We start from the raw sequence: 23,442 nt of genomic DNA on the forward strand, positions 1-23,442 counted from the left end.
ATTTTGATGTCTGGGGTAGGGGGCTCCCCTCACGTGCTCACAGTTCTGGAAATGAAAAGTGCGCTTATCGCCATTCCTGGTGTATAGGGTATAAGTACCTCCTTCCTGCATTTGTGATGCGATCACATCTGTGTTGAACATCGCAACCATCGGTCGTGATGTTCATCTGCAACAGCAGGCTGAGTAAGCCCGAGCTTATTCAGATTTGCTGATGCAGGATGGCTGCAAGGCCAAGGAAACTGAGTCTTTCGCTGCAGTCCTTGGTCTCGCCACTCTGGGAAAACGGGGTGACACCCCCCCCCCTTCCCCCATTTTCAGCCACCCACGTTCCTCCTCGCGGACGCCTCTGCCTGTCAGATCAGGCAGAGGCATTTGCATGGGTATGATACAGAAGACATAAAAAATATAGACAGTCATTAGGTTTACACGGGTGTACTGCGATATACCGGTGCTCGGGAACCTGGCGCCCAGCATACTGGCGCCGGGATCCCGACCGCCAGAATGCCGGCAGCGTGGAAAGCACAAAAGAGCCCCTTTGTGGGCACGGTGGCACGCCACGTTATTTATTCTCCCTCTAGGGGTGTCGTGGACACCGCAAGACGGGGAATAGTTGTCGGTATCTTGGGGCCGGTATGCAGAGTGCTGTGGTACCGACAGCCGGGATATCGAGTGCCTCCCGGATTACACTTTAAAACAGGGTCAAAAGGTCAACACAAAATTATTAATTTTTTAAAATATTTTTTTACCCAAATTTGTTGAAATGCGTCCCCTCGCAGGCTTGACACACTTTGGGCACGGTGGCTCGCTCCGCTTCCCTCACCACAAGGTTACTAATGGTAATAGTTTGTGACATGAATAGTAACTGCAGCAAAAAGTTTAAAAACGTGAAAAACCCTAAAAAACGTGTTGACCATATGTCGATCTTTTGACTATCGACCTCTTGAGCCGTCGACCTTTTGACTATCTATCAACCACCTCCCATTTGCATCCCTGCGGTGCGGTCGCAGAACCTGTTCTGCACATGCGCAAAACGGGCCCTGCGCACGCACAGTTTCCCGACAATCTGGAAAATGCAGTAAGGATCGCATAAGCAATCCTTACTGAATCAGGCCCTTATTGTGAAAGTGAATGAACTAAGGGACTGATGCAGTGTTGAATGCAAAGCGGCCATGTTTGCACCCACATTAGGTGCACATAAATAAAGGTGTATATTCACCAATACGCAGATTACCCACTTTGGGGTGTGCCCGCCCCCTATATGTACAATGGACATATTAAGTGATGAGTGGGCCGTATGCCCCCTTCTCTCTGGCAGGCGGCACAAACAGTGGACTCTGGAAGTCAGTGGCTGCCATTCTCCTGGTGAGATTGTGCCCGTCGGACTATTTTCCCTGTGATTTGTACAACGCTGCCGCTGTAGGACTACGGAGAGTAACTAAAGAACATGGGTGTGCGGAGTGTGCCCCCCCTGATCCCACACCCTGCACACGTTATGGATATGCCACTGATGTAGGCTTAGTCTGGCACTCGTCATCATCATCATCATCAGGGAATCTATACTTTGTGGAGATGATGCATCTGGAAGTGTATCTATGCTCCTGTCTCAACTTCCACACATGGAGCGATATAGCTGAGCGATTTTGACTATATAGTCAAAATCGCACAGAAAGTTAGTGCATATCGCTCTGTGTGTACACAGCCAGCAATTCCCCGCCAGGTCGCTATCGCTGCTAAAAAATAGACTGTGTAGGCAAGTCAATTTTGGCTAGGTCGCTGGAAAAGAAAAAGGCATCCCATCCCCTTGCTTATATGGGTTAGCCAAAATTGGCCATAGCCAAAATTGCTTGCACACTTAAGGGCCCTATACAGGGGCGGATCCAGAAGAAAATGATAGGGGGGGCACGATGGAAGGGGCAAGTACATTTGCGTGCGGCTTCGGTGCATGTGAGGTGGCGCTTCTTATACAATGCCCACAGTTGTAGCGCTCATTATGCAATGTCCACAGTACTGGTAGTGCCCCTTATATAGACCCCATAGTAGTGGTGCTCCTTATGCAATGCCCGTATTGCCCCCAGTAGTAATGTTGCCTGTAGTAATGCCCCCAGTCATTATGCCCCCAGTGGTAATGCCCCTGCAGTTATGACCCCAGTAGTTTACCCCCCCTTTAGTTTAGCCTCCCAGTGGTAATGCCCCCACTAGTTTAGCCACCAGTAGTAATGCCCCCCTGTAGTTTTACCCATTGTAGTTTAGCCCCTGTAGTTATGCCCCCCTTATAGTTTAGCCTCCAGTAGTAATGCCCCCAGTAGTTTGGCCCCTGTAGTTATCCCCCAGTAGTTTGGCCCCTGTAGTTATGCCCCCAGTAGTTTGGCCCCCCTGTAGTTTAGCCCCCAAGTAGTAATGCCCCTGTAGTTAAGCCGCCAGTAGTAATGCCCTCCTGTAGTATGCCCCCAGTAGTTAGCACCTTTGTAGTTGGCCCCCAGTAATAATGTCCCCCAGTAGTTTGCCCCCAGTAGATGCCCCCCAGTAATGATGTCCTCCAGTAGTAATGCCCCCTAGGACTTTGCCCCAATAGATGACCCCCCAGTAGTAATGCCCCCAGTAGCTGCCCCCCAGTAATAATGCCCCCAGTAGCTGCCCCCAAAAATAATGCCCCCAGTAGCTGCCCCCAATAGATGATGCCCCCAGTAATAATGCCCCCAGTAGATTGCGCCCAGTAAAAATGTCCCCCAGTAGCTGCCCCCAATAGATGACCCCCCAGTAGTAATGCCCCCAGTAGATGCCCCCAGTAATAATGCCCACAGTAGATAGCCCCCAGTAAAAATGTCCCTCATTAGGTGCCCCCAATAATAATGCCCCCAGTAGGTGCCTCCCAGTAATAATGCCCCCAGTAGATGGCCCCCAGTGAAAATGTCCCCCAGTAGCTGCCCCCAATAGATGACCCCCCCAGTACTGATGCCCCCAGATATAATGCCCCCAGTAGTAATGCCCCCCCATTAGTAATGCCCCTTGTTGATGCCCCCCCAGTAGTAATGCCCCCTCTGCATTAAGAAAAAAAAACATACTTACCGAGCCCCGTTCCCGCGCCGCTGCAGTCCTCCTCCTCCCTGGGCGTCCGCTCCTCAGTAAGCACTATGAGAGAGACGTCATGACTGACGTCTCTCCCATAGCGCACGCTGCACAGTGACAGCGCCGGAAGCCGGAGCTCAGTACTGAGCTCCTGCCTCCGGCTGCCGCTGTGCAGGGAGACGGGCGCCCGCTGGTAACACAATCTCAGCGGGCGCCCGTCATCTCCCTGCGCGGGGGGGGATGGGACACACGGAGGCCGCAAATGACAGGGGGGGCACGGGCCCGAGTGCCCCCCCCCCTGGATCCGCCACTGGCCCTATACACTGGAAGATCTCACTACACGATATGAATGTTCTCGTTCATATCGTGCAGAGTGTAGGCACCAACGATTAACGATGCACGGCCCCGCGCTCGTTAATCATTGGTGCCCCGTCGCTTATGCATGCAGGCCAATATGGACGAGATTGTCCATATTAGCATGCATTGCTATGGAGCTGGGTGACGGGGGGAGTGAAGAAACTTCACTCCTCCCAGCCGCCGGGTCGCCCGTCTGCCGTATCGGTGGTCGGGTAGCTCGGCGGCGGGTCGCCGAATCTGTAGGGCCCTTGAGTCAAAATCACTGGTAAAGTTAGTCACAATCTCCTACTGCCAGTTCAAGGGAAAACGCTCAGCCAAAATCTCTCCGTGTGTATAGCATTTAGCTCCACCAACGCGCTCTCACTGAAGTTTGCCTACGTAAGACATCTCCGGAGATGCAGTTAAATTGTGCGTTGCCCTCATGCTTGTATATTCTTGGTTCTGGAGAATGCACAATGTGAATTCTCACAAGATCCGCTCAGCAGAAAGCCATACTAAAGCTTTACAAAGTAAAGGTTCATGGCATGCGTCATTAAAATGTGAGTGTGCCCCTTCGACGATGCCAGAATATAGCTTGTGCCACGCGGACAGTTCAGTAACTTCCTTCGTTTTATAAAAACATATTTTGTGGCTGTATTCTGATTGACCTAACTTTGTGTTTTCTGTCTAGGAGACACACAACCCCTGGATGTTTGTGCTTCGTACCACAATGGAGAGCTCATGAAATATTCTGTATCTCTGATTGGCTACGGCTTCTTTGGGGATGTTCTAAGGGAGAGTGAAAACATGCGTTGGGTGGGACCTATACGATACGATTTAGCAGGTGAGACATAAGGCTTGGACTCTATTATAAAAGAGATGTCACAGGGACACATTTCAATGTTTTATCCCATTTTCTGTAAGCTGATGGGTAGTAAGGATTCTTTAAGGTCTGAAAGTGCAACTAGTAAGAAAACAATATTAGTATGTAAAAATTAAACTCAACCTGTCACTACAACAATACTGACCAAAGTGTAGCAAAGATGATTTTGAGATTGTGGGTTTTAAATCTTTTTTCTCTGCCAGTGATGAAGATTAAGCTGGTATTACCTCTAGGTGGCAGCACAATGGAACAATAATTGATAACTCCTCCTTCCTAGAACCCTGCCTGCTTCTAATCAGTTGATTTTGTAGTGCATCGCCTCAGAGTGGAACACATGGTGTTTCACCCTTACTTAAATAGATTTTGTTTTGTAATTTTCTTATACACTTTAAGGTTGTAAATTCAGCTGTCCCCTTGAAAGTGGCAGACGTTCTCTTGAACTCACATGGCTGGAATATAAATAGGACCAAGTTATTCATGACCCTGATGACAACCATGATTTTCATGAACCTCCATAAGGGATTTGCAGTCAGAGTGCAGGTGGACGTTTGCTTCTTTAACACATTGGGAGCAGTTGTAGCACATTGGGAGCAGTTGTAGCACATTGGGAGCAGTTGTAGCACATTGGGAGTAGTTGTAACACCTTGGGAGCAGTTGTAGCACATTGGGAGCAGTTGTAGCACATTGGGAGTAGTTGTTGCACTTTGGGAGCAGTTGCTTTTCATATAATACCGCAAGTGAAGCTTTTTTCCACGACTTCACAAAGACCTACATTCCTGGCTTGTGGAGAAATGTGGCGTGGTTTTCCTGAGCTTTCAATGTTGGACCTAGCTCCCCCTCTATGGCACCCAGGTCCTAATACCAATGGGCATATCTCATTGGGATGCAGTCAATTTACCTACAATCAAAATACAGACAACTATTCAACAATGGTCAAAATACAACAAGGTCAAAATAACGACATGGTCAAAATAAATACTGACATTAAAAATGTTGGTGCGGTCAAAATATCGACGTTTAGCATGTCGACAGGACAAAAAAATCGACATGAGTTTTTCATGATTTTTTTTTATTGAAACCGACTTGTTCATACTTTACCATCCCAGTGGACATGGAGGGGGAATATAATAGTGTGCCGAGCGCAGCAAGGGGATGCAGTACACATATACGGTGTCTATGTTGACCTATGTCAACATACACACCCCAAAGCTTTGAAAAGCCTGTGTCGACTTTTTGGCTTGTCTACATCTTAAATGTCTGTATTTTGACCGTGTATACATTTTAAATGTCGGCATTTTGACTATGTCGGTATTTTCACCATCGGTCAATTGTTGTCAGTATTTTGGCCGTCAGGATTTTGATTGTAGATAAATCATACTGATCCCCTCTCATTTACTTTTAAACAAAAAAATCGCCTAAGCGCAAATTGATTTGTTTTGTGGGCATTGGAAAGTTGTTGTGTTTTTTTTTTTTGCTATTACCCATATTGCAGCAGTTCAATCACACTCATCAAAGAAAGCACAGATACTATATAACTGTAGCTAATTAATTGGATGCAGAACAATATGTGTTAGTTTTAATGATGCCCATGTAGTGGTTTCCTGAACTTCTGCATACTTAGGGGGAGATGTATCATGACTTGGAAAAAGACATTGGGGGTAATTCCAAGTTGATCGCAGCAGGATTTTTGATAGCAACTGGGCAAAACCATGTGCACTGCAGGGGAGGCAGATATAACATGTGCAGAGAGAGTTAGATTTGGGTGTGGTGTGTTCAATCTGCAATCTAATTTGCAGTGTAAAAATAAAGCAGCCAGTATTTACCCTGCACAGAAATAAAATAACCCACCCAAATCTAACTCTTTCTGCACATGTTATATCTGCCTCACCTGCAGTGCACATGGTATTGCCCAGTTGCTATCAAAAATCCTGCTGCGATCAACTTGGAATTACCCCCAATGATCAATGCAACAAATCAGCTTTGAAATGACAGAATCTGATTGGAAACTTTGGGCAACTACTCCACTCTGTCCAAGGCTTGAGACATCTCCCCTATAGTGTATTCATTCAGCCGTACTCCATATATACTAAACTGTACCTTTTCCCCTCCTAGGTTTCAAGACTGTGCTTGGCAATCGGTCATATAGAGGCACAGTAGAATTCTTGGAGACTGCTGACCGGAACTCTACTCCAAGAGACAACACTCGCTGCAGGACGGGGTAACAGTCCTTATCCTCATCTCTATCATTTTGTACTGTATGTATGTGTATATAGGGTAATTCATATGGTGCCACGTGGTGTATCTTGTTCCATGAAGTGTAAAGAAAGGAAAAACATTAACTCTCTGTCCTAGAGGGCTTACATTCTAATGGGTGATGAGAGACATAGCGCAACATAAATCAAGGTAAAGCTGGCCATATATCAGACCTACTTTCCTCCAACTTACCAACCGTCCAACTAAAATGCTGCCTCACACACCTAACCAACTTTTTTCTCAGACCAATATACCAGCCAACTTCTTTCCAACATGTGATGTCACATTAGTAGGCGGACAGTCTTCCTACTTCTGCGTTCTTTGACTAAACAGGCAGCATGCACAGTACATGCGCAGTAAGCCCACATTTGCCGAATCAGGACTCACGCTATCACTCTGCTTTTAGCTGTTTGTCAGGACGCGTCACCCGGCAAGAGCAGAATAGTACATTAAATATATACATTTTCACAATTCAAATTTATGTGAAAAATATTGACAGCATCGGCATTAAAAATGTGGATTGTGATAAATACTGAGTGCCCTTGGGTGACGTAGAACAGAACATGCCTGCTTCAGTGTCCTCATGCAGCATGCTAACAGTAACACTTGGGGCTGTAAGGTGGGCGGTGCCGGCACACAGGGCGGAGCTGCCTGTGCATCTGTCTGGCCAGTTTCATTACTGCAATGCCAGCCGTGCATCTGTCTGGCGAGTTTCATTACTGCAATGCCAGCCGTGCATCTGTCTGGCCAGTTTCATTACTGCAATGCCAGCCGTGCATCTGTCTGGCCAGTTTCATTACTGCAGTGTCCTTTGGACATTCTGGCTGCGCACCCTGCAGGCTGTAATGGAGGTTAATGATATCAGGCTTTTAGGCTATTAGTCATGTTTAGTCATGTTCATTTTCTATTTTATTTTTTTGCTTTTGCTTTTTTTTCTGGGTTTTTTTTTTTTTTTTTTAGCTATTTGAAAAAACCCTGTAATCCTTTTCTTGGAATACACAATGTCATGCTATACATAATATACTTCTTGTGAGCACAGTTTAAGCAAGCAGTGGTATCAGTTTAAAGGATGGAGCAGTGTGAGTCCAGAGGATTGAGCGGAATGCGCCCGGGGAACCTGGTGGGGGTCAGAGGTCAGGTTTTCTTCAGAACCCGGAATAGAGGGAAAATGCAACAGCACTGATCTCCTTCTTCTCCTTCCACTCTGTCGTCTGGTGGGGGGCCATGCACTGCTGCAGCTGCTCATTCGGCAGCAGCACCAGATCTGATCCTTCACCTCTGCTCCGCCGGCCCCCACTGCTGTCATCACCGCTGCTAGGGACCATGGGCTGACTAGGTGAGCCCCAGCAGATATGGGGGGGGGGGGGGGGGTGCTGATTGCGGGAAAGGGGGTGCTCATTGCAGGGGTGGCAGGTGATCTCGAGGGTGCAACTTGTGAAGCAGACACACTTTCGTGCAGCAGCAGGGCTGAACCAGCACTGACCTCCGTTTCTGCTGTTGACAGGAGCAGCCTGGTTGGGGTGTCCCCCTACACTAGAACTATAGTTGGGAAAAATCAAACGTTTAATTTTTCCAGCTGGTTGGAACATCTATTTCCTGATGTTTATTCAGCGTATGGGAGCAAACAGCTGATTACCATTTGCTCCCGCACACTGGGGGTCATTCCAATCCGATCGCTCGCTGCAGTTTGTCGCGGTCGCTGGGCGGGAGGGGGCTGGACGGTGGCGTTAAGCCGCCGTTTAGGGGGAGCGGTCCGGCCAACGCAGGTTTGGCCGGACCGTTGGGGGGGGGGGGGGCGGGCCACGGCGGCTGCGTGACGTCTCACGCAGCCGCTGCGGCCAGCGGCAGCGATGAACAACTCCTGGCCTGCCGCAGGAGCTGCGCTGGCCGGGAGTTACTGCTTTTGTATTTGTGGGGGGGGGGGGGGGGTACCGGACTGACATGCGGGGCGGACTAGCCCTGTGCTGGGCATCCTCCCTCATGTCAGGGAAGATGATCGTAGCTGTGCTAAATTTAGCACAGCTACGATCAACTCGGAATGACCCCCATTGTCAGATTATCTTTCCAAGCAGCCAACTAGTAGTGACTGACAGGCTGTGACGGCCAGGGCACTGTGAGCGATATTGCAGAACGGCCGATACAAGCACTTGGGTAGTGTGGCAGCCGCCCATGTGCAGATCTCGCTGTATGGGAGATGTACGTAAACCACCGGGTTTTGCATACATGTCCGAATTAGGCCCAATGTGTTGACGGTTGGAATAAGTAAATTATATGTGGATGATCAGAAGCTGCAAGTAGAGGCCTTTCCGAGCTATGTGTCAGTCCCTTCATTCTCAGCTGGCAGCCTCTCCTGACAATTTCCCACGTGTGATAGGTTTTCATCACAGTGATACAGCCGCTAGATTTAAAACGGCAATTTGTTTCAAGGCAAAAATCTACTTGGTTTTGCCTTGAAACTGATTGCCACCTTAAATCTAGCATCCGTATCTTTGAATTGTGTGGGCACCAGGAAATCTGAGCCTATGACATGTCGGCCAGTGTCTTCTTTTAACTGAATAACCCCTTTCTTTTTTTTCCTTGCAGTCAGCGGAACATCTCTGAATGTATCTATTGTTCTTTCAGGTGTCTTGTCTGTTCCGAATCATCGGGAAGATTAAATGAGATGGCAGCGGAATCTCAGGGTGAGTCCTCACTTTATGCTTTTCATTTTAAATGTGCCATACATTGAGGGTGAGTGCGCAATGTATAGGCTGTGAGGTGAGAGGATGAGAGCCGCTAAACAGCATCGTCTTCATGGGCTGGACTCAAAAAGCCAAGTGTGGGGCTGAAAGCAGGTGATGGGTATAGAATGCCTGCTACAACACAGTCTCGTCTGGGACGTACTTTGCAGTGTGTTGTGTATCAGACGCTGTAGTCCGGGCAGTTAAGAAGAGTCACATCTGTAAAACAGACAGCAAAGATACGGAGCTGGTGAGGGGAAGGAGGTTCGTTTAGCCAAGTTGGGGTTAGAGGTTAAGGCTGTGTACAGATCGGCCGTCCAGCCAATCTACCGGGCGATCTAACGATAAATAATTAGGTAAAGGTTATGCACAAACGATGTTGTGTATGTGCATTTACCAATCCCCCGCCTGACCTGTCTGGCTATCAGACCCATTTGAATATGCCCGCTCATTTTTCACGTCATATTCAGTGGATTCTGCGGGCGACTTATCGCGGTCGGCGGGTCACCCATACACACAGGCAGACGCACCGATATATCTGGGCTGACCTGATATGCCTGTGAATGACGTAGTTCACACTGACAGAGGCACTTAGAGATACGTGGGCTGTACGAATGTCATATTGCATGGGGGCCCAATTCAGATGTGGTTGGAGTTGCTAGCACAGCTACAGTGATAGCACTAATATGGTAATGCAGCAGGGGGTTTGACACCTCCTGCTTGCATTCATGATCAGTGCTGTGTCCTAGGATGACCCATGGGGGTTTTTGAGACAAAGCCCCCTCCCTGTCCCCCAAATGGCAGCAGGCTGTCAATCACTGACTGTCTGCTGGCAATCTTCGTCCAACTTTGAAGACCCGTAGTGCACATGTGCAAAGTACCGAACATTGGCAGCTTACCGCATGCACCGTATCTTTAACCACATCTACATTAGGTCTTGTGTGTACCCGGCCTTGGGGCCTCATTCACTAAGGATTGCAGTTGCAAAGCTGTTTGCAGCAGCTTTGCAATTGCACTCCTTAGCAATACAAATGCAGGAGGAGGTGCATACCACCTCATACCTCCCTGCATACCACCTGCTCCCTGCATTTGCGATGCCATCGTTTGTGATGGTCATCTGCGACAGCAGGCTAAGTGAGCCTAACCTTTCTCAGAATGGTGGCTTGCAAGGCCAAAGAAACTGCGTCTCGCGACATAGTTCTTGGCCTTGCCACTCCCGGAAAACTGACAAAAACGCCCCTATTTTCCCGAACGCCATCTGCCCCAACCCCTCTTTGCGAGCACATCTGTCTGTCAGTCATTCAGAGGAGTTTGCATTCCTGCTGTGATCTATATTTATAGTATACAGATGTAGCCATCTTTATCTTGGCCTTTAATGGGATTAACTGAGCCAGGGCAGTCAGACTTAATCCCCTGATGTATTGTTCTCTCTGTATTGTTTGCAGCTGAGAACAATAGATGAAGGGCTTATGCTAATAAGCCTTGGTGTACCATGGTGCAGCAGAGAAGTCAAGATAATCGTGGCTCCATCTGTACTATTAATATAGATCAGCCCTGCCTCTTAGTAGTTTCTCTGACGTCCTAGTGGATGCTGGGAACTCTGTAAGGACCATGGGGAATAGACGGGCTCCGCAGGAGACTGGGCACTCTAAAAGAAAGATTAGGTACTATCTGGTGTGCACTGGCTCCTCCCTCTATGACCCTCCTCCAGACCTCAGTTAGAATCTTGTGCCCGGCTGAGCTGGATGCACACTAGGGGCTCTCCTGAGCTCCTAGAAAGAAAGTATATTTTAGTTTTTTTATTTTACAGTGAGACCTGCTGGCAACAGGCTCACTGCAACGAGGGACTAAGGGGAGAAGAAGCGAACCTACCTGCTTGCAGCTAGCTTGGGCTTCTTAGGCTACTGGACACCATTAGCTCCAGAGGGATCGACCGCAGGACCCGTCCTTGGTGTTCGTTCCCGGAGCCGCGCCGCCGTCCCCCTTACAGAGCCAGAAGCATGAAGATGGTCCGGAAAATCGGCGGCAGAAGACTTCAGTCTTCACCAAGGTAGCACACAGCACTGCAGCTGTGCGCCATTGCTCCTCTGTACACCTCACACTCCGGTCACTGATGGGTGCAGGGCGCTGGGGGGGGCGCCCTGAGCAGCAATATAAACACCTTGGCTGGCAAAATAATCACAATATATAGCCCCAGAGGCTATATATGTGATAATTACCCCTGCCAGAATCCATAAAAAAGCGGGAGAAAAGTCCGCCGAAAAAGGGGCGGAGCTATCTCCCTCAGCACACTGGCGCCATTTCTCCCTCACAGCTCCGCTGGAAGGAAGCTCCCTGGCTCTCCCCTGCAGTCTGCACTACAGAAAGGGTAAAAAAGAGAGGGGGGGGACTAAATTTAGGCGCAGTATAACTTATAGCAGCTATAAGGGGACATAATTCAGTTAGTCCCTGCATTATATAGCGCTCTGGTGTGTGCTGGCATACTCTCTCTCTGTCTCCCCAAAGGGCTTTTGTGGGGTCCTGTCTCCTGTTAAGAGCATTCCCTGTGTGTGTGCGGTGTGTCGGTACGACTGTGTCGACATGTTTGATGAGGAGGCTTATGTGGAGGCGGAGCAGATGCCTATAAATGTGATGTCACCCCCTGCGGGGCAGACACCTGAGTGGATGGACTTATGGAAGGAATTACGTGCAAGTGTCGACTCCTTACATAAAAAATTTGACGACATGCCAAATGCGGGACAGCCGGCTTCTCAGCTCGTGCCTGCCCAGACGACTCAAAGGCCATCAGGGGCTCTAAAGCGCCCACTACCTCAGATGGCAGACACAGATGTCGACACGGATACTGATACCAGTGTCGACGACGAAGAGTCTAATTTAATGTCCACTAGGGCCATTCGTTGCATGATTGAGGCAATGAAAGAGGTATTACACATTTCTGAATAAACCCAGGTACCTCAAAAAAGGGTATTCTGTTTGGGGAGAAAAAACTACCAATAGTTTTTCCCCCATCTGAAGAATTAAATGAAGTGTGTGAAGAAGCGTGGGCTTTCCCCGATAAAAAATTGGTAATTTCTAAAAAGTTACTAATGGCGTTCCCTTTCTCGCCAGAGGATAGGTCACGTTGGGAAACACCCCCTAGGGTGGATAAAGCGCTCACACGTTTGTCAAAAAAGGTGGCACTACCGTCTCCGGATACGGCCGCCCTAAAGGAGCTTGCTGATAGAAAGCAGGAGGCGATCCTGAAGTCTGTATATACACACTCAGGCATTATACTGAGACCAGCTATTGCTTCAGCATGGATGTGCAGTGCTGCTGCTGCATGGTCAGATTCCCTGTCGGGAAATATTGACACCCTAGACAGGGACACTATATTGCTAACCGTAGAGCATATAAAAGACTCAGTCTTATACATGAGAGATGCACAGAGGGAGATCTGCCGGCTGGCATCTAGAATAAGTGCATTGTCCATTTCTGCTAGGAGAGGCTTATGGACTCGGCAGTGGACAGGGGATGCAGATTCGAAAAGGCACATGGAAGTTTTGCCTTATAAGGGTGAGGAGCTATTCGGGGATGGTCTCTCAGACCTAGTTTCCACAGCAACAGCTGGGAAGTCAGCATTTTTGCCCCATGTCCCCTCACAGCCTAAGAAAGCGCCGTATTATCAGGTACAGTCCTTTCGACCCCAGAAAAACAGGCGGGGAAAAGGCGGGTCCTTTCTGTCTAGAGGCAGAGGTAGGGGAAAAAAGCTGCAACAAACAGCAGGTTCCCAGGAACAAAAGTCCTCCCCCGCTTCTTCCAAGTCTGCCGCATGACGGTGGGGCTCCACAGGTGGAGCCAGGTACGGTGGGGGGCCGCCTCAAAAATTTCAGCGATCAGTGGGCTCGCTCACAGGTGGATCCCTGGATCCTTCAAGTAGTATCTCAGGGGTACAAGCTGGAATTCGAGGCGTCTCCCCCCCACTGTTTCCTCAAATCTGCCTTGCCGACAACTCCCTCGGGCAGGGAGGCTGTGCTAGAGGCAATTCACAAGCTGTTTTCCCAGCAGGTGATAGTCAAGGTGCCCCTACTTCAACAAGGACGGGGTTACTATTCCACACTGTTTGTGGTACCGAAACCGGACGGTTCGGTGAGACCCATTTTAAATTTGAAATCCTTGAACACATACATAAAAAAATTCAAGTTCAAGATAGAATCGCTCAGGGCGGTTATTGCAAGCCTGGACGAGGGGGATTACATGGTATCCCTGGACATCAAGGATGCTTACCTGCATGTCCCCATTTACCATCCTCACCAGGAGTACCTCAGGTTTGTGGTACAGGATTTCCATTACCAATTCCAGACACTGCCGTTTGGACTGTCCACGGCACCGAGGGTGTTTACCAAGGTAATGGCAGAAATGATGATACTCCTTCGAAAAAAGGGAGTTTTAATTATCCCGTACTTGGACGATCTCCTTATAAAGGCGAGGTCCAAGGAGCAGTTGTTGGTCGGAGTAGCACTATCTCGGGAAGTGCTACAACAGCACGGATGGATTCTAAACATTCCAAAGTCACAGCTGGTTCCTTCCACACGCCTACTGTTCCTGGGGATGGTTCTGGACACAGAACAGAAAAAAGGGTGTTTTTCCCGCAGGAGAAAGCCAAGGAGCTGTCATCTCTAGTCAGAGACCTCCTGAAACCGAAACAGGTATCGGTGCATCACTGCAGACGAGTCCTCGGAAAAATGGTAGCTTCATACGAAGCAATTCCATTCGGCAGGTTCCATGCAAGAACCTTCCAGTGGGACCTCTTGGACAAGTGGTCGGGATCGCATCTTCAAATGCATCGTCTGATAACCCTGTCTCCAAGGACCAGGGTGTCTCTGCTGTGGTGGCTGCAGAGTGCTCATCTTCTAGAGGGCCGCAGATTCGGCATACAGGACTGGGTCCTGGTGACCACGGATGCCAGCCTTCGAGGCTGGGGGGCAGTCACACAGGGAATAAATTTCCAAGGACTTTGGTCAAGTCAGGAGTCGTCCCTACACATAAATATTCTGGAACTGAGGGCCATTTACAATGCCCTAAGTCAGGCAAGGCCCCTGCTTCAAAACCAGCCGGTACTGATCCAATCAGACAACATCACGGCAGTCGCCCATGTAAACCGACAGGGCGGCACAAGAAGCAGGATGGCGATGGCAGAAGCCACAAGGATTCTCCGATGGGCGGAAAATCACGTCTTAGCACTGTCAGCAGTGTTCATTCCGGGAGTGGACAACTGGGAAGCAGACTTCCTCAGCAGACACGACCTACACCCCGGAGAGTGGGGACTTCATCCAGAAGTCTTCAAACTGTTGGTAAACCGTTGGGAAAGGCCACAGGTGGACATGATGGCGTCCCGCCTCAACAAAAAGCTAAAGAGATATTGCGCCAGCTCAAGGGACCCTCAGGCGATAGCGGTGGACGCTCTAGTGACACCGTGGGTGTACCAGTCGGTTTATGTGTTCCCTCCTCTGCCTCTCATACCAAAGGTACTGAGAATAATAAGAAGGCGAGGAGTAAGAACGATACTCGTGGTTCCGGATTGGCCAAGAAGAGCTTGGTACCCAGAACTTCAAGAAATGATATCAGAGGACCCATGGCCTCTACCGCTCAGACAGGATCTGCTACAGCAGGGGCCCTGTCTGTTCCAAGACTTACCGCGGCTGCGTTTGACGGCATGGCGGTTGAATTCCGGATCCTAAAGGAAAAGGGCATTCCGGAGGAAGTCATTCCTACGCTGATAAAAGCCAGGAAAGAATTAACCGCAAACCATTATCACCGTATTTGGCGAAAATATGTTGCGTGGTGTGAGGCCAGGAAGGCCCCTACAGAGGAATTTCAGCTGGGTCGTTTTCTGCACTTCCTACAGTCGGGAGTGACTATGGGCCTAAAATTGGGTTCCATTAAGGTCCAGATTTCGGCTCTGTCGATTTTCTTCCAGAAAGAACTGGCTTCAATGCCTGAAGTTCAGACATTTGTAAAGGGAGTGCTACATATTCAGCCCCCTTTTGTGCCTCCTGTGGCACCTTGGGATCTCAAAGTGGTGTTGAGTTTCCTGAAATCACATTGGTTTGAGCCACTTAAAACTGTGGATCTGAAATATCTCACGTGGAAAGTGGTCATGTTATTGGCCTTGGCTTCGGCCAGGCGTGTGTCAGAATTGGCGGCTTTGTCATGTAAAAGCCCTTATCTGATTTTCCATATGGATAGGGCAGAATTGAGGACTCGTCCCCAGTTTCTCCCTAAGGTGGTATCAGCTTTTCACTTGAACCAACCTATTGTAGTGCCTGCGGCTACTAGGGACTTGGAAGATTCCAAGTTACTGGACGTAGTCAGGGCCTTGAAAATTTATGTTTCCAGGACGGCTGGAGTCAGGAAAACTGACTCGCTTTTTATCCTGTATGCACCCAACAAACTAGGTGCTCCTGCTTCTAAGCAGACTATTGCTCGCTGGATTTGTAGCACAATTCAGCTGGCGCATTCTGCGGCTGGATTGCCGCATCCTAAATCAGAAAAAGCCCATTCCACGAGGAAAGTGGGCTCTTCTTGGGCGGCTGCCCGAGGGGCCTCGGCATTACAACTTTGCCGAGCTGCAACTTGGTCAGGGGCAAACACGTTTGCAGAATTCTACAAATTTGATACCCTGGCTGAGGAGGACCTTGAGTTCTCTCATTCGGTGCTGCAGAGTCATCCGCACTCTCCCGCCCGTTTGGGAGCTTTGGTATAATCCCCATGGTCCTTACGGAGTTCCCAGCATCCACTAGGACGTCAGAGAAAATAAGATTTTACTCACCGGTAAATCTATTTCTCGTAGTCCGTAGTGGATGCTGGGCGCCCATCCCAAGTGCGGATTGTCTGCAATACTTGTATATAGTTATTGCTTAACTAAAGGGTTATTGTTGAGCCATCTGTTGAGAGGCTCAGTTATATTCATACTGTTAACTGGGTATAGTATCACGAGTTATACGGTGTGATTGGTGTGGCTGGTATGAGTCTTACCCGGGATTCAAAATCCTTCCTTATTGTGTCAGCTCTTCCGGGCACAGTATCCTAACTGAGGTCTGGAGGAGGGGCATAGAGGGAGGAGCCAGTGCACACCAGATAGTACCTAATCTTTCTTTTAGAGTGCCCAGTCTCCTGCGGAGCCCGTCTATTCCCCATGGTCCTTACGGAGTTCCCAGCATCCACTACGGACTACGAGAAATAGATTTACCGGTGAGTAAAATCTTATTTTTGCCGCATAGGGCTGTGAAATCCGCACTGCTTTAGAACCATAATTATATTTGTATTGTCTTATTTTACATTTATTTGCGGCACTAGGCTAACGCGTTTCACAGTGACATACACTGCATACACAGGTGGCACTCAGCGGAGTCATGTAATTACTTCATTTACACGTATTTCATGGAGACACACATAACACATGGGAGCAAAACATACCTACTGTAGATATAAGGATTTCCCCCCAAATGATGCTATATGCAGTTACACGAGTGGATATGGATAATAGTATACGGTATGATTTTGCACATGACATGTAATTCAGCTATAATCCTTTCTGACTCTAACAGACTGTGTATCAGACTCCTGGAGAACAGTTACTGGTTCCTTCACAGCACTTAACATTACCGGCATATCCAGCGCATGCCCGAAGAGCCAAGACGGGTTGTCGCCGACCGCGCACTTAGCAGATGGCACCGCTGACCTGATAATCGTACGAGAGTGTAGCACATACCAGTTCCTGCGATATCTTAGCAGGCTCACCAACCGCAAAGACCAGGTAAGGGATTCTGGAGGATGTTGCTGGGAGAAGTCTCATAATCTTATTAGACTTTCTTTTTTGCTACCTGTGACTGCAATTGTTGACTCTCCTGCTGATTTTGTAACACAGGTCACTGTTTTGGCAGGCAAGGCATATTGCGCCTTGTAATGTAACAGTAGGGTAGGAACCAGCGGGAACATATCTGGATCATAAGGGGAAATGTATCAAAAATGCTAAAGTGGACAGGTTTGGCTGCTATGGCCATGTAAACTTGGCGCGTTTTGCACTTATGACTTTTTGGAGGAGGAACAGGGGCTGGAGAGGAGTGCAAGCATGGCCAGAGTACATCAAGGGTGTGCAGGTGCGGCCAAGGTACAGTTCTTATGAAGTCCCATGCTGAAAACAAGGACGCAAATGCGCCTGCTAAGAGGTGGACAATGTGCGAGTACTGGATACCTGCTGGGGCCTAATTCAGACCTGATCGCAGCAGCAAAATCTTTCTCTAATGGGTAAAACCATGGCCCTCATTCCGAGTCGTTCGCTCGCTAGCTGCTTTTAGCAGCATTGCACACGCTAAGCCGCCGCCCTCTGGGAGTGTATCTTAGCTTAGCAGAATAGCGAACGAAAGATTAGCAGATTTGCGAATAGAAATTTCTTAGCAGTTTCTCTATCGTCCTAGTGGATGCTGGGGTTCCTGAAAGGACCATGGGGAATAGCGGCTCCGCAGGAGACAGGGCACAAAAAGTAAAGCTTTTCCAGATCAGGTGGTGTGCACTGGCTCCTCCCCCTATGACCCTCCTCCAGACTCCAGTTAGATTTTTGTGCCCGGCCGAGAAGGGTGCAATCTAGGTGGCTCTCCTAAAGAGCTGCTTAGAAAAAGTTTAGCTAGGTTTTTTATTTTACAGTGATTCCTGCTGGCAACAGGATCACTGCAGCGAGGGACTGAGGGGAGAAGGAGTCAACTCACCTGCGTGCAGGATGGATTGGCTTCTTGGCTACTGGACATCAAGCTCCAGAGGGACGATCACAGGTACAGCCTGGATGGTCACCGGAGCCGCGCCGCCGGCCCCCTTGCAGATGCTGAAGTCAGAAGAGGTCCAGAATCGGCGGCTGAAGACTCCTGCAGTCTTCTAAAGGTAGCGCACAGCACTGCAGCTGTGCGCCATTTTCCTCTCAGCACACTTCACACGCGGTCACTGAGGGTGCAGGGCGCTGGGGGGGGGCGCCCTGGGAGGCAAATGTAACCTATATAAAGGCTAAAAATACCTCACATATAGCCCCTAGAGGCTATATGGAGATATTTAACCCCTGCCTGATTTCTCTAAATAGCGGGAGACGAGCCCGCCAGAAAAGGGGCGGGGCCTATCTCCTCAGCACACGGCGCCATTTCCTCTCACAGCTCCGCTGGTCAGGACGGCTCCCAAGTCTCTCCCCTGCACTGCACTACAGAAACAGGGTAAAACAGAGAGGGGGGGGCAAATTTATGGCGATATTTTGATATAACAAAGCAGCTATAAGGGAGCACTTATTATAAGGCTATCCCTGATATATATATAGCGCTTTTGGTGTGTGCTGGCAAACTCTCCCTCTGTCTCCCCAAAGGGCTAGTGGGTCCTGTCTTCATTAGGAGCATTCCCTGTGTGTCTGCTGTGTGTCGGTACGTGTGTGTCGACATGTATGAGGACGATATTGGTGTGGAGGCGGAGCAATTGCCAAATATGAGGATGTCACCCCCTAGGGAGTCGACACCAGAATGGATGCCTTTATTTATGGAACTACGGGATAGTGTCAACACGCTAAAGCAGTCGTTTGACGACATGAGGCGGCCGGACAATCAATTAGTGCCTGTCCAGGCGACTCAAACACCGTCAGGGGCTGTGAAACGCCCTTTGCCTCAGTCGGTCGACACAGACCCAGACACAGGCACTGACTCCAGTGGTGACGGTGACGAATCAACCGTATTTTCCAGTAGGGCCACACGTTATATGATTTTGGCAATGAAGGAGGCGTTACATTTAGCTGATACTACAGGTACCACTAAACAGGGTATTATGTGGGGTGTGAAAAAACTACCTATAGTTTTTCCTGAATCAGAAGAATTAAATGACGTGTGTAATGAAGCGTGGGTTGCCCCTGATAAAAAGCTGATAATTTCAAAGAAATTATTGGCATTATACCCTTTCCCGCCAGAGGTTAGGGAGCGCTGGGAAACACCTCCTAGGGTGGACAAGGCGCTAACACGCTTATCTAAACAAGTGGCGGTACCCTCTCCTGAGACGGCCGCACTTAAAGATCCATCAGATAGGAGGATGGAAAATATCCAAAAAAGTATATACACACATGCAGGTGTTATACTACGACCAGCTGTAGCGACTGCCTGGATGTGCAGTGCTGGGGTAGTTTGGTCAGAGTCCCTGATTGAAAATATTGATACCCTGGACAGGGACAATATTTTACTGTCGTTAGAACAAATAAAGGATGCATTTCTTTATATGCGTGATGCACAGAGGGATATCTGCACACTGGCATCACGGGTAAGTGCTATGTCCATTTCGGCCAGAAGAGCTTTATGGACGCGACAGTGGACAGGCGATGCGGATTCAAAACGGCATATGGAAGTTTTGCCGTATAAAGGGGAGGAGTTATTTGGAGTCGGTCTATCAGATTTGGTGGCCACGGCTACAGCCGGGAAATCCACCTTTCTACCTCAAGTCACTCCCCAACAGAAAAAGGCACCGACTTTTCAACCGCAGCCCTTTCGTTCCTTTAAAAATAAGAGAGCAAAGGGCTATTCATATCTGCCACGAGGCAGAGGTCGAGGGAAGAGACAGCAACACGCAGCTCCTTCCCAGGAACAGAAGCCCTCCCCGGCTTCTACAAAAGCCTCAGCATGACGCTGGGGCTTCTCAAGCGGACTCGGGGACGGTGGGCGGTCGTCTCAAAAATTACAGCGCGCAGTGGGCTCACTCGCAGGTAGATCCCTGGATCCTGCAGATAATATCTCAAGGGTACAGGTTGGAATTAGAGACAGATCCACCTCGCCGTTTCCTGAAGTCTGCTTTACCAACGTCCCCCTCCGAAAGGGAGACGGTTTTGGAAGCCATTCACAAGCTGTACTCTCAGCAGGTGATAGTCAAGGTACCTCTTCTACAACAAGGGAAGGGGTATTATTCCACTCTTTTTGTGGTACCGAAGCCGGATGGCTCGGTAAGGCCTATTCTAAATCTGAAGTCCTTGAACCGGTACATAAAGAAGTTCAAGTTCAAGATGGAGTCACTCAGAGCAGTGATAGCGAACCTGGAAGAGGGGGACTTTATGGTATCCTTGGACATCAAGGATGCGTATCTCCACGTTCCAATTTACCCCTCACACCAGGGGTACCTCAGGTTCGTTGTACAAAACTGTCACTATCAGTTTCAGACGCTGCCGTTCGGATTGTCCACGGCACCTCGGATCTTTACAAAGGTAATGGCCGAGATGATGATTCTTCTTCGAAGAAAAGGCATATTAATTATCCCATACTTGGACGATCTCCTAATAAGGGCAAGGTCCAGAGAACAGCTAGAGATGGGATTAGCACTGTCTCAAGAAGTGCTAAAACAGCACGGGTGGATTCTGAATATTCCAAAATCCCAGTTAATGCCGACAACTCGTCTGCTGTTCCTAGGGATGATTCTGGACACGGTTCAGAAAAAGGTTTTTCTCCCGGAGGAAAAAGCCAAGGAGTTATCCGAGCTTGTCAGGAACCTCCTAAAACCAGGAAAGGTGTCTGTACATCAATGCACAAGAGTCCTGGGAAAAATGGTGGCTTCTTACGAAGCAATTCCATTCGGCAGATTCCACGCAAGAATTTTCCAAAGGGATCTGTTGGACAAATGGTCAGGGTCGCATCTTCAGATGCACCTACGGATAACCCTGTCTCCAAGGACAAGGGTGTCTCTTCTGTGGTGGTTGCAGAGTCCTCATCTATTGGAGGGCCGCAGATTCGGCATACAGGATTGGATCCTGGTGACCACGGACGCCAGCCTGAGAGGCTGGGGAGCAGTCACACAAGGAAGAAACTTCCAGGGAGTATGGACGAGTCTGGAAACGTCTCTTCACATAAACATTCTGGAACTAAGAGCAATATACAATGCTCTAAGCCAGGCAGAACCTCTGCTTCAGGGAAAACCGGTGTTGATCCAGTCGGACAACATCACGGCAGTCGCCCATGTGAACAGACAGGGCGGCACAAGAAGCAGGAGTGCAATGGCAGAAGCTGCAAGGATTCTTCGCTGGGCAGAGAATCATGTGATAGCACTGTCAGCAGTGTTCATCCCGGGAGTGGACAACTGGGAAGCAGACTTCCTCAGCAGACACGATCTTCACCCGGGAGAGTGGGGACTTCATCCAGAAGTCTTCCACATGCTGGTAACCCGTTGGGAAAGACCAATGGTGGACATGATGGCGTCTCGCCTCAACAAAAAACTGGACAGGTATTGCGCCAGGTCAAGAGATCCGCAGGCAATAGCTGTGGACGCGCTGGTAACGCCTTGGGTGTACCAGTCGGTGTATGTGTTTCCTCCTCTGCCTCTCATACCAAAAGTATTGAGAATTATACGGCAAAGAGGCGTAAGAACGATACTAGTGGTTCCGGATTGGCCAAGAAGGACTTGGTACCCGGAACTTCAAGAGATGATCACGGAAGATCCGTGGCCTCTACCTCTAAGGAGGGACTTGCTTCAGCAGGGTCCCTGTCTGTTTCAAGACTTACCGCGGCTGCGTTTGACGGCATGGCGGTTGAACGCCGGATCCTAAAGGAAAAAGGCATGCCGGAAGAAGTCATTCCTACTTTGATTAAAGCAAGGAAGGAAGTAACCGTGCAACATTATCACCGAATTTGGCGAAAATATGTTGCGTGGTGCGAAGATCGGAGTGCTCCGACGGAGGAATTTCAACTGGGTCGATTCCTACATTTCCTGCAATCAGGATTGTCTATGGGTCTCAAATTGGGATCTATTAAGGTTCAAATTTCGGCCCTGTCGATTTTCTTTCAAAAAGAATTGGCTTCAGTCCCTGAAGTCCAGACCTTTGTTAAGGGAGTGCTGCATATACAGCCTCCTGTGGTGCCTCCAGTGGCACCGTGGGATCTCAATGTGGTTTTGGACTTTCTAAAATCTCATTGGTTTGAACCACTAAAAAAGGTGGATTTGAAATATCTCACTTGGAAAGTGACCATGCTTCTAGCCCTGGCTTCTGCCAGGAGAGTATCAGAATTGGCAGCTTTATCTTACAAAAGCCCATATCTGATTTTCCATTCGGACAGGGCAGAACTGCGGACTCGTCCGCATTTTCTCCCTAAGGTGGTGTCAGCATTTCATCTGAACCAGCCTATTGTAGTGCCTGCGGCTACAAGTGACTTGGAGGACTCCAAGTTACTGGACGTTGTCAGAGCATTAAAAATATATATTGCAAGGACAGCTGGAGTCAGAAAATCTGACTCGTTGTTTATATTGTATGCACCCAACAAGATGGGTGCTCCTGCGTCTAAGCAGACGATTGCTTGTTGGATCTGTAGCACAATCCAACTTGCACATTCTGTGGCAGGCCTGCCACAGCCTAAATCTGTAAAGGCCCACTCCACAAGGAAGGTGGGCTCATCTTGGGCGGCTGCCCGAGGGGTCTCGGCATTACAACTTTGCCGAGCAGCTACGTGGTCAGGGGAGAACACGTTTGTAAAATTTTACAAATTTGATACTCTGGCTAAGGAGGACCTGGAGTTCTCTCATTCGGTGCTGCAGAGTCATCCGCACTCTCCCGCCCGTTTGGGAGCTTTGGTATAATCCCCATGGTCCTTTCAGGAACCCCAGCATCCACTAGGACGATAGAGAAAATAAGATTTTACTTACCGATAAATCTATTTCTCGGAGTCCGTAGTGGATGCTGGGCGCCCATCCCAAGTGCGGATTATCTGCATAAATTGTACATAGTTATTGTTAACTAATTCGGGTTATTGTTGAAGGAAGCCATCTTTCAGAGGCTCCGCTGTTATCATACTGTTAACTGGGTTTAGATCACAGGTTGTACGGTGTGATTGGTGTGGCTGGTATGAGTCTTACCCGGGATTCAAAATCCTCCCTTATTGTGTACGCTCGTCCGGGCACAGTACCTAACTGGAGTCTGGAGGAGGGTCATAGGGGGAGGAGCCAGTGCACACCACCTGATCTGGAAAAGCTTTACTTTTTGTGCCCTGTCTCCTGCGGAGCCGCTATTCCCCATGGTCCTTTCAGGAACCCCAGCATCCACTACGGACTCCGAGAAATAGATTTATCGGTAAGTAAAATCTTATTTTCTGAGTAGCTCCACACTTACTCAGCCATTGCGATCAGTTCAGTCAGTTTCGTTCCTGGTTTGACGTCACAAACACA

General features: G+C 48.9%; 1 protein-coding gene across 2 annotated transcripts in view; it reads left to right on the plus strand.

The window, feature by feature from the left end:
• Positions 1–23,442, plus strand: part of LOC134948508 (ceramide kinase-like) — a 225,073-nt gene that overhangs the window by 195,979 nt on the left and 5,652 nt on the right. For both annotated transcript variants that reach the window (XM_063936522.1, XM_063936521.1), the window contains 4 exons: positions 4,094–4,246; positions 6,398–6,503; positions 9,161–9,219; positions 16,845–17,053. In XM_063936522.1, the coding sequence (XP_063792592.1) occupies positions 4,094–4,246; positions 6,398–6,503; positions 9,161–9,219; positions 16,845–17,053 (527 nt within the window). The remainder of the gene's footprint in view (positions 1–4,093; positions 4,247–6,397; positions 6,504–9,160; positions 9,220–16,844; positions 17,054–23,442) is intronic.

Source organism: Pseudophryne corroboree, chromosome 8, assembly GCF_028390025.1.
Source record: "Pseudophryne corroboree isolate aPseCor3 chromosome 8, aPseCor3.hap2, whole genome shotgun sequence".
Taxonomy (NCBI): domain Eukaryota; kingdom Metazoa; phylum Chordata; class Amphibia; order Anura; family Myobatrachidae; genus Pseudophryne; species Pseudophryne corroboree.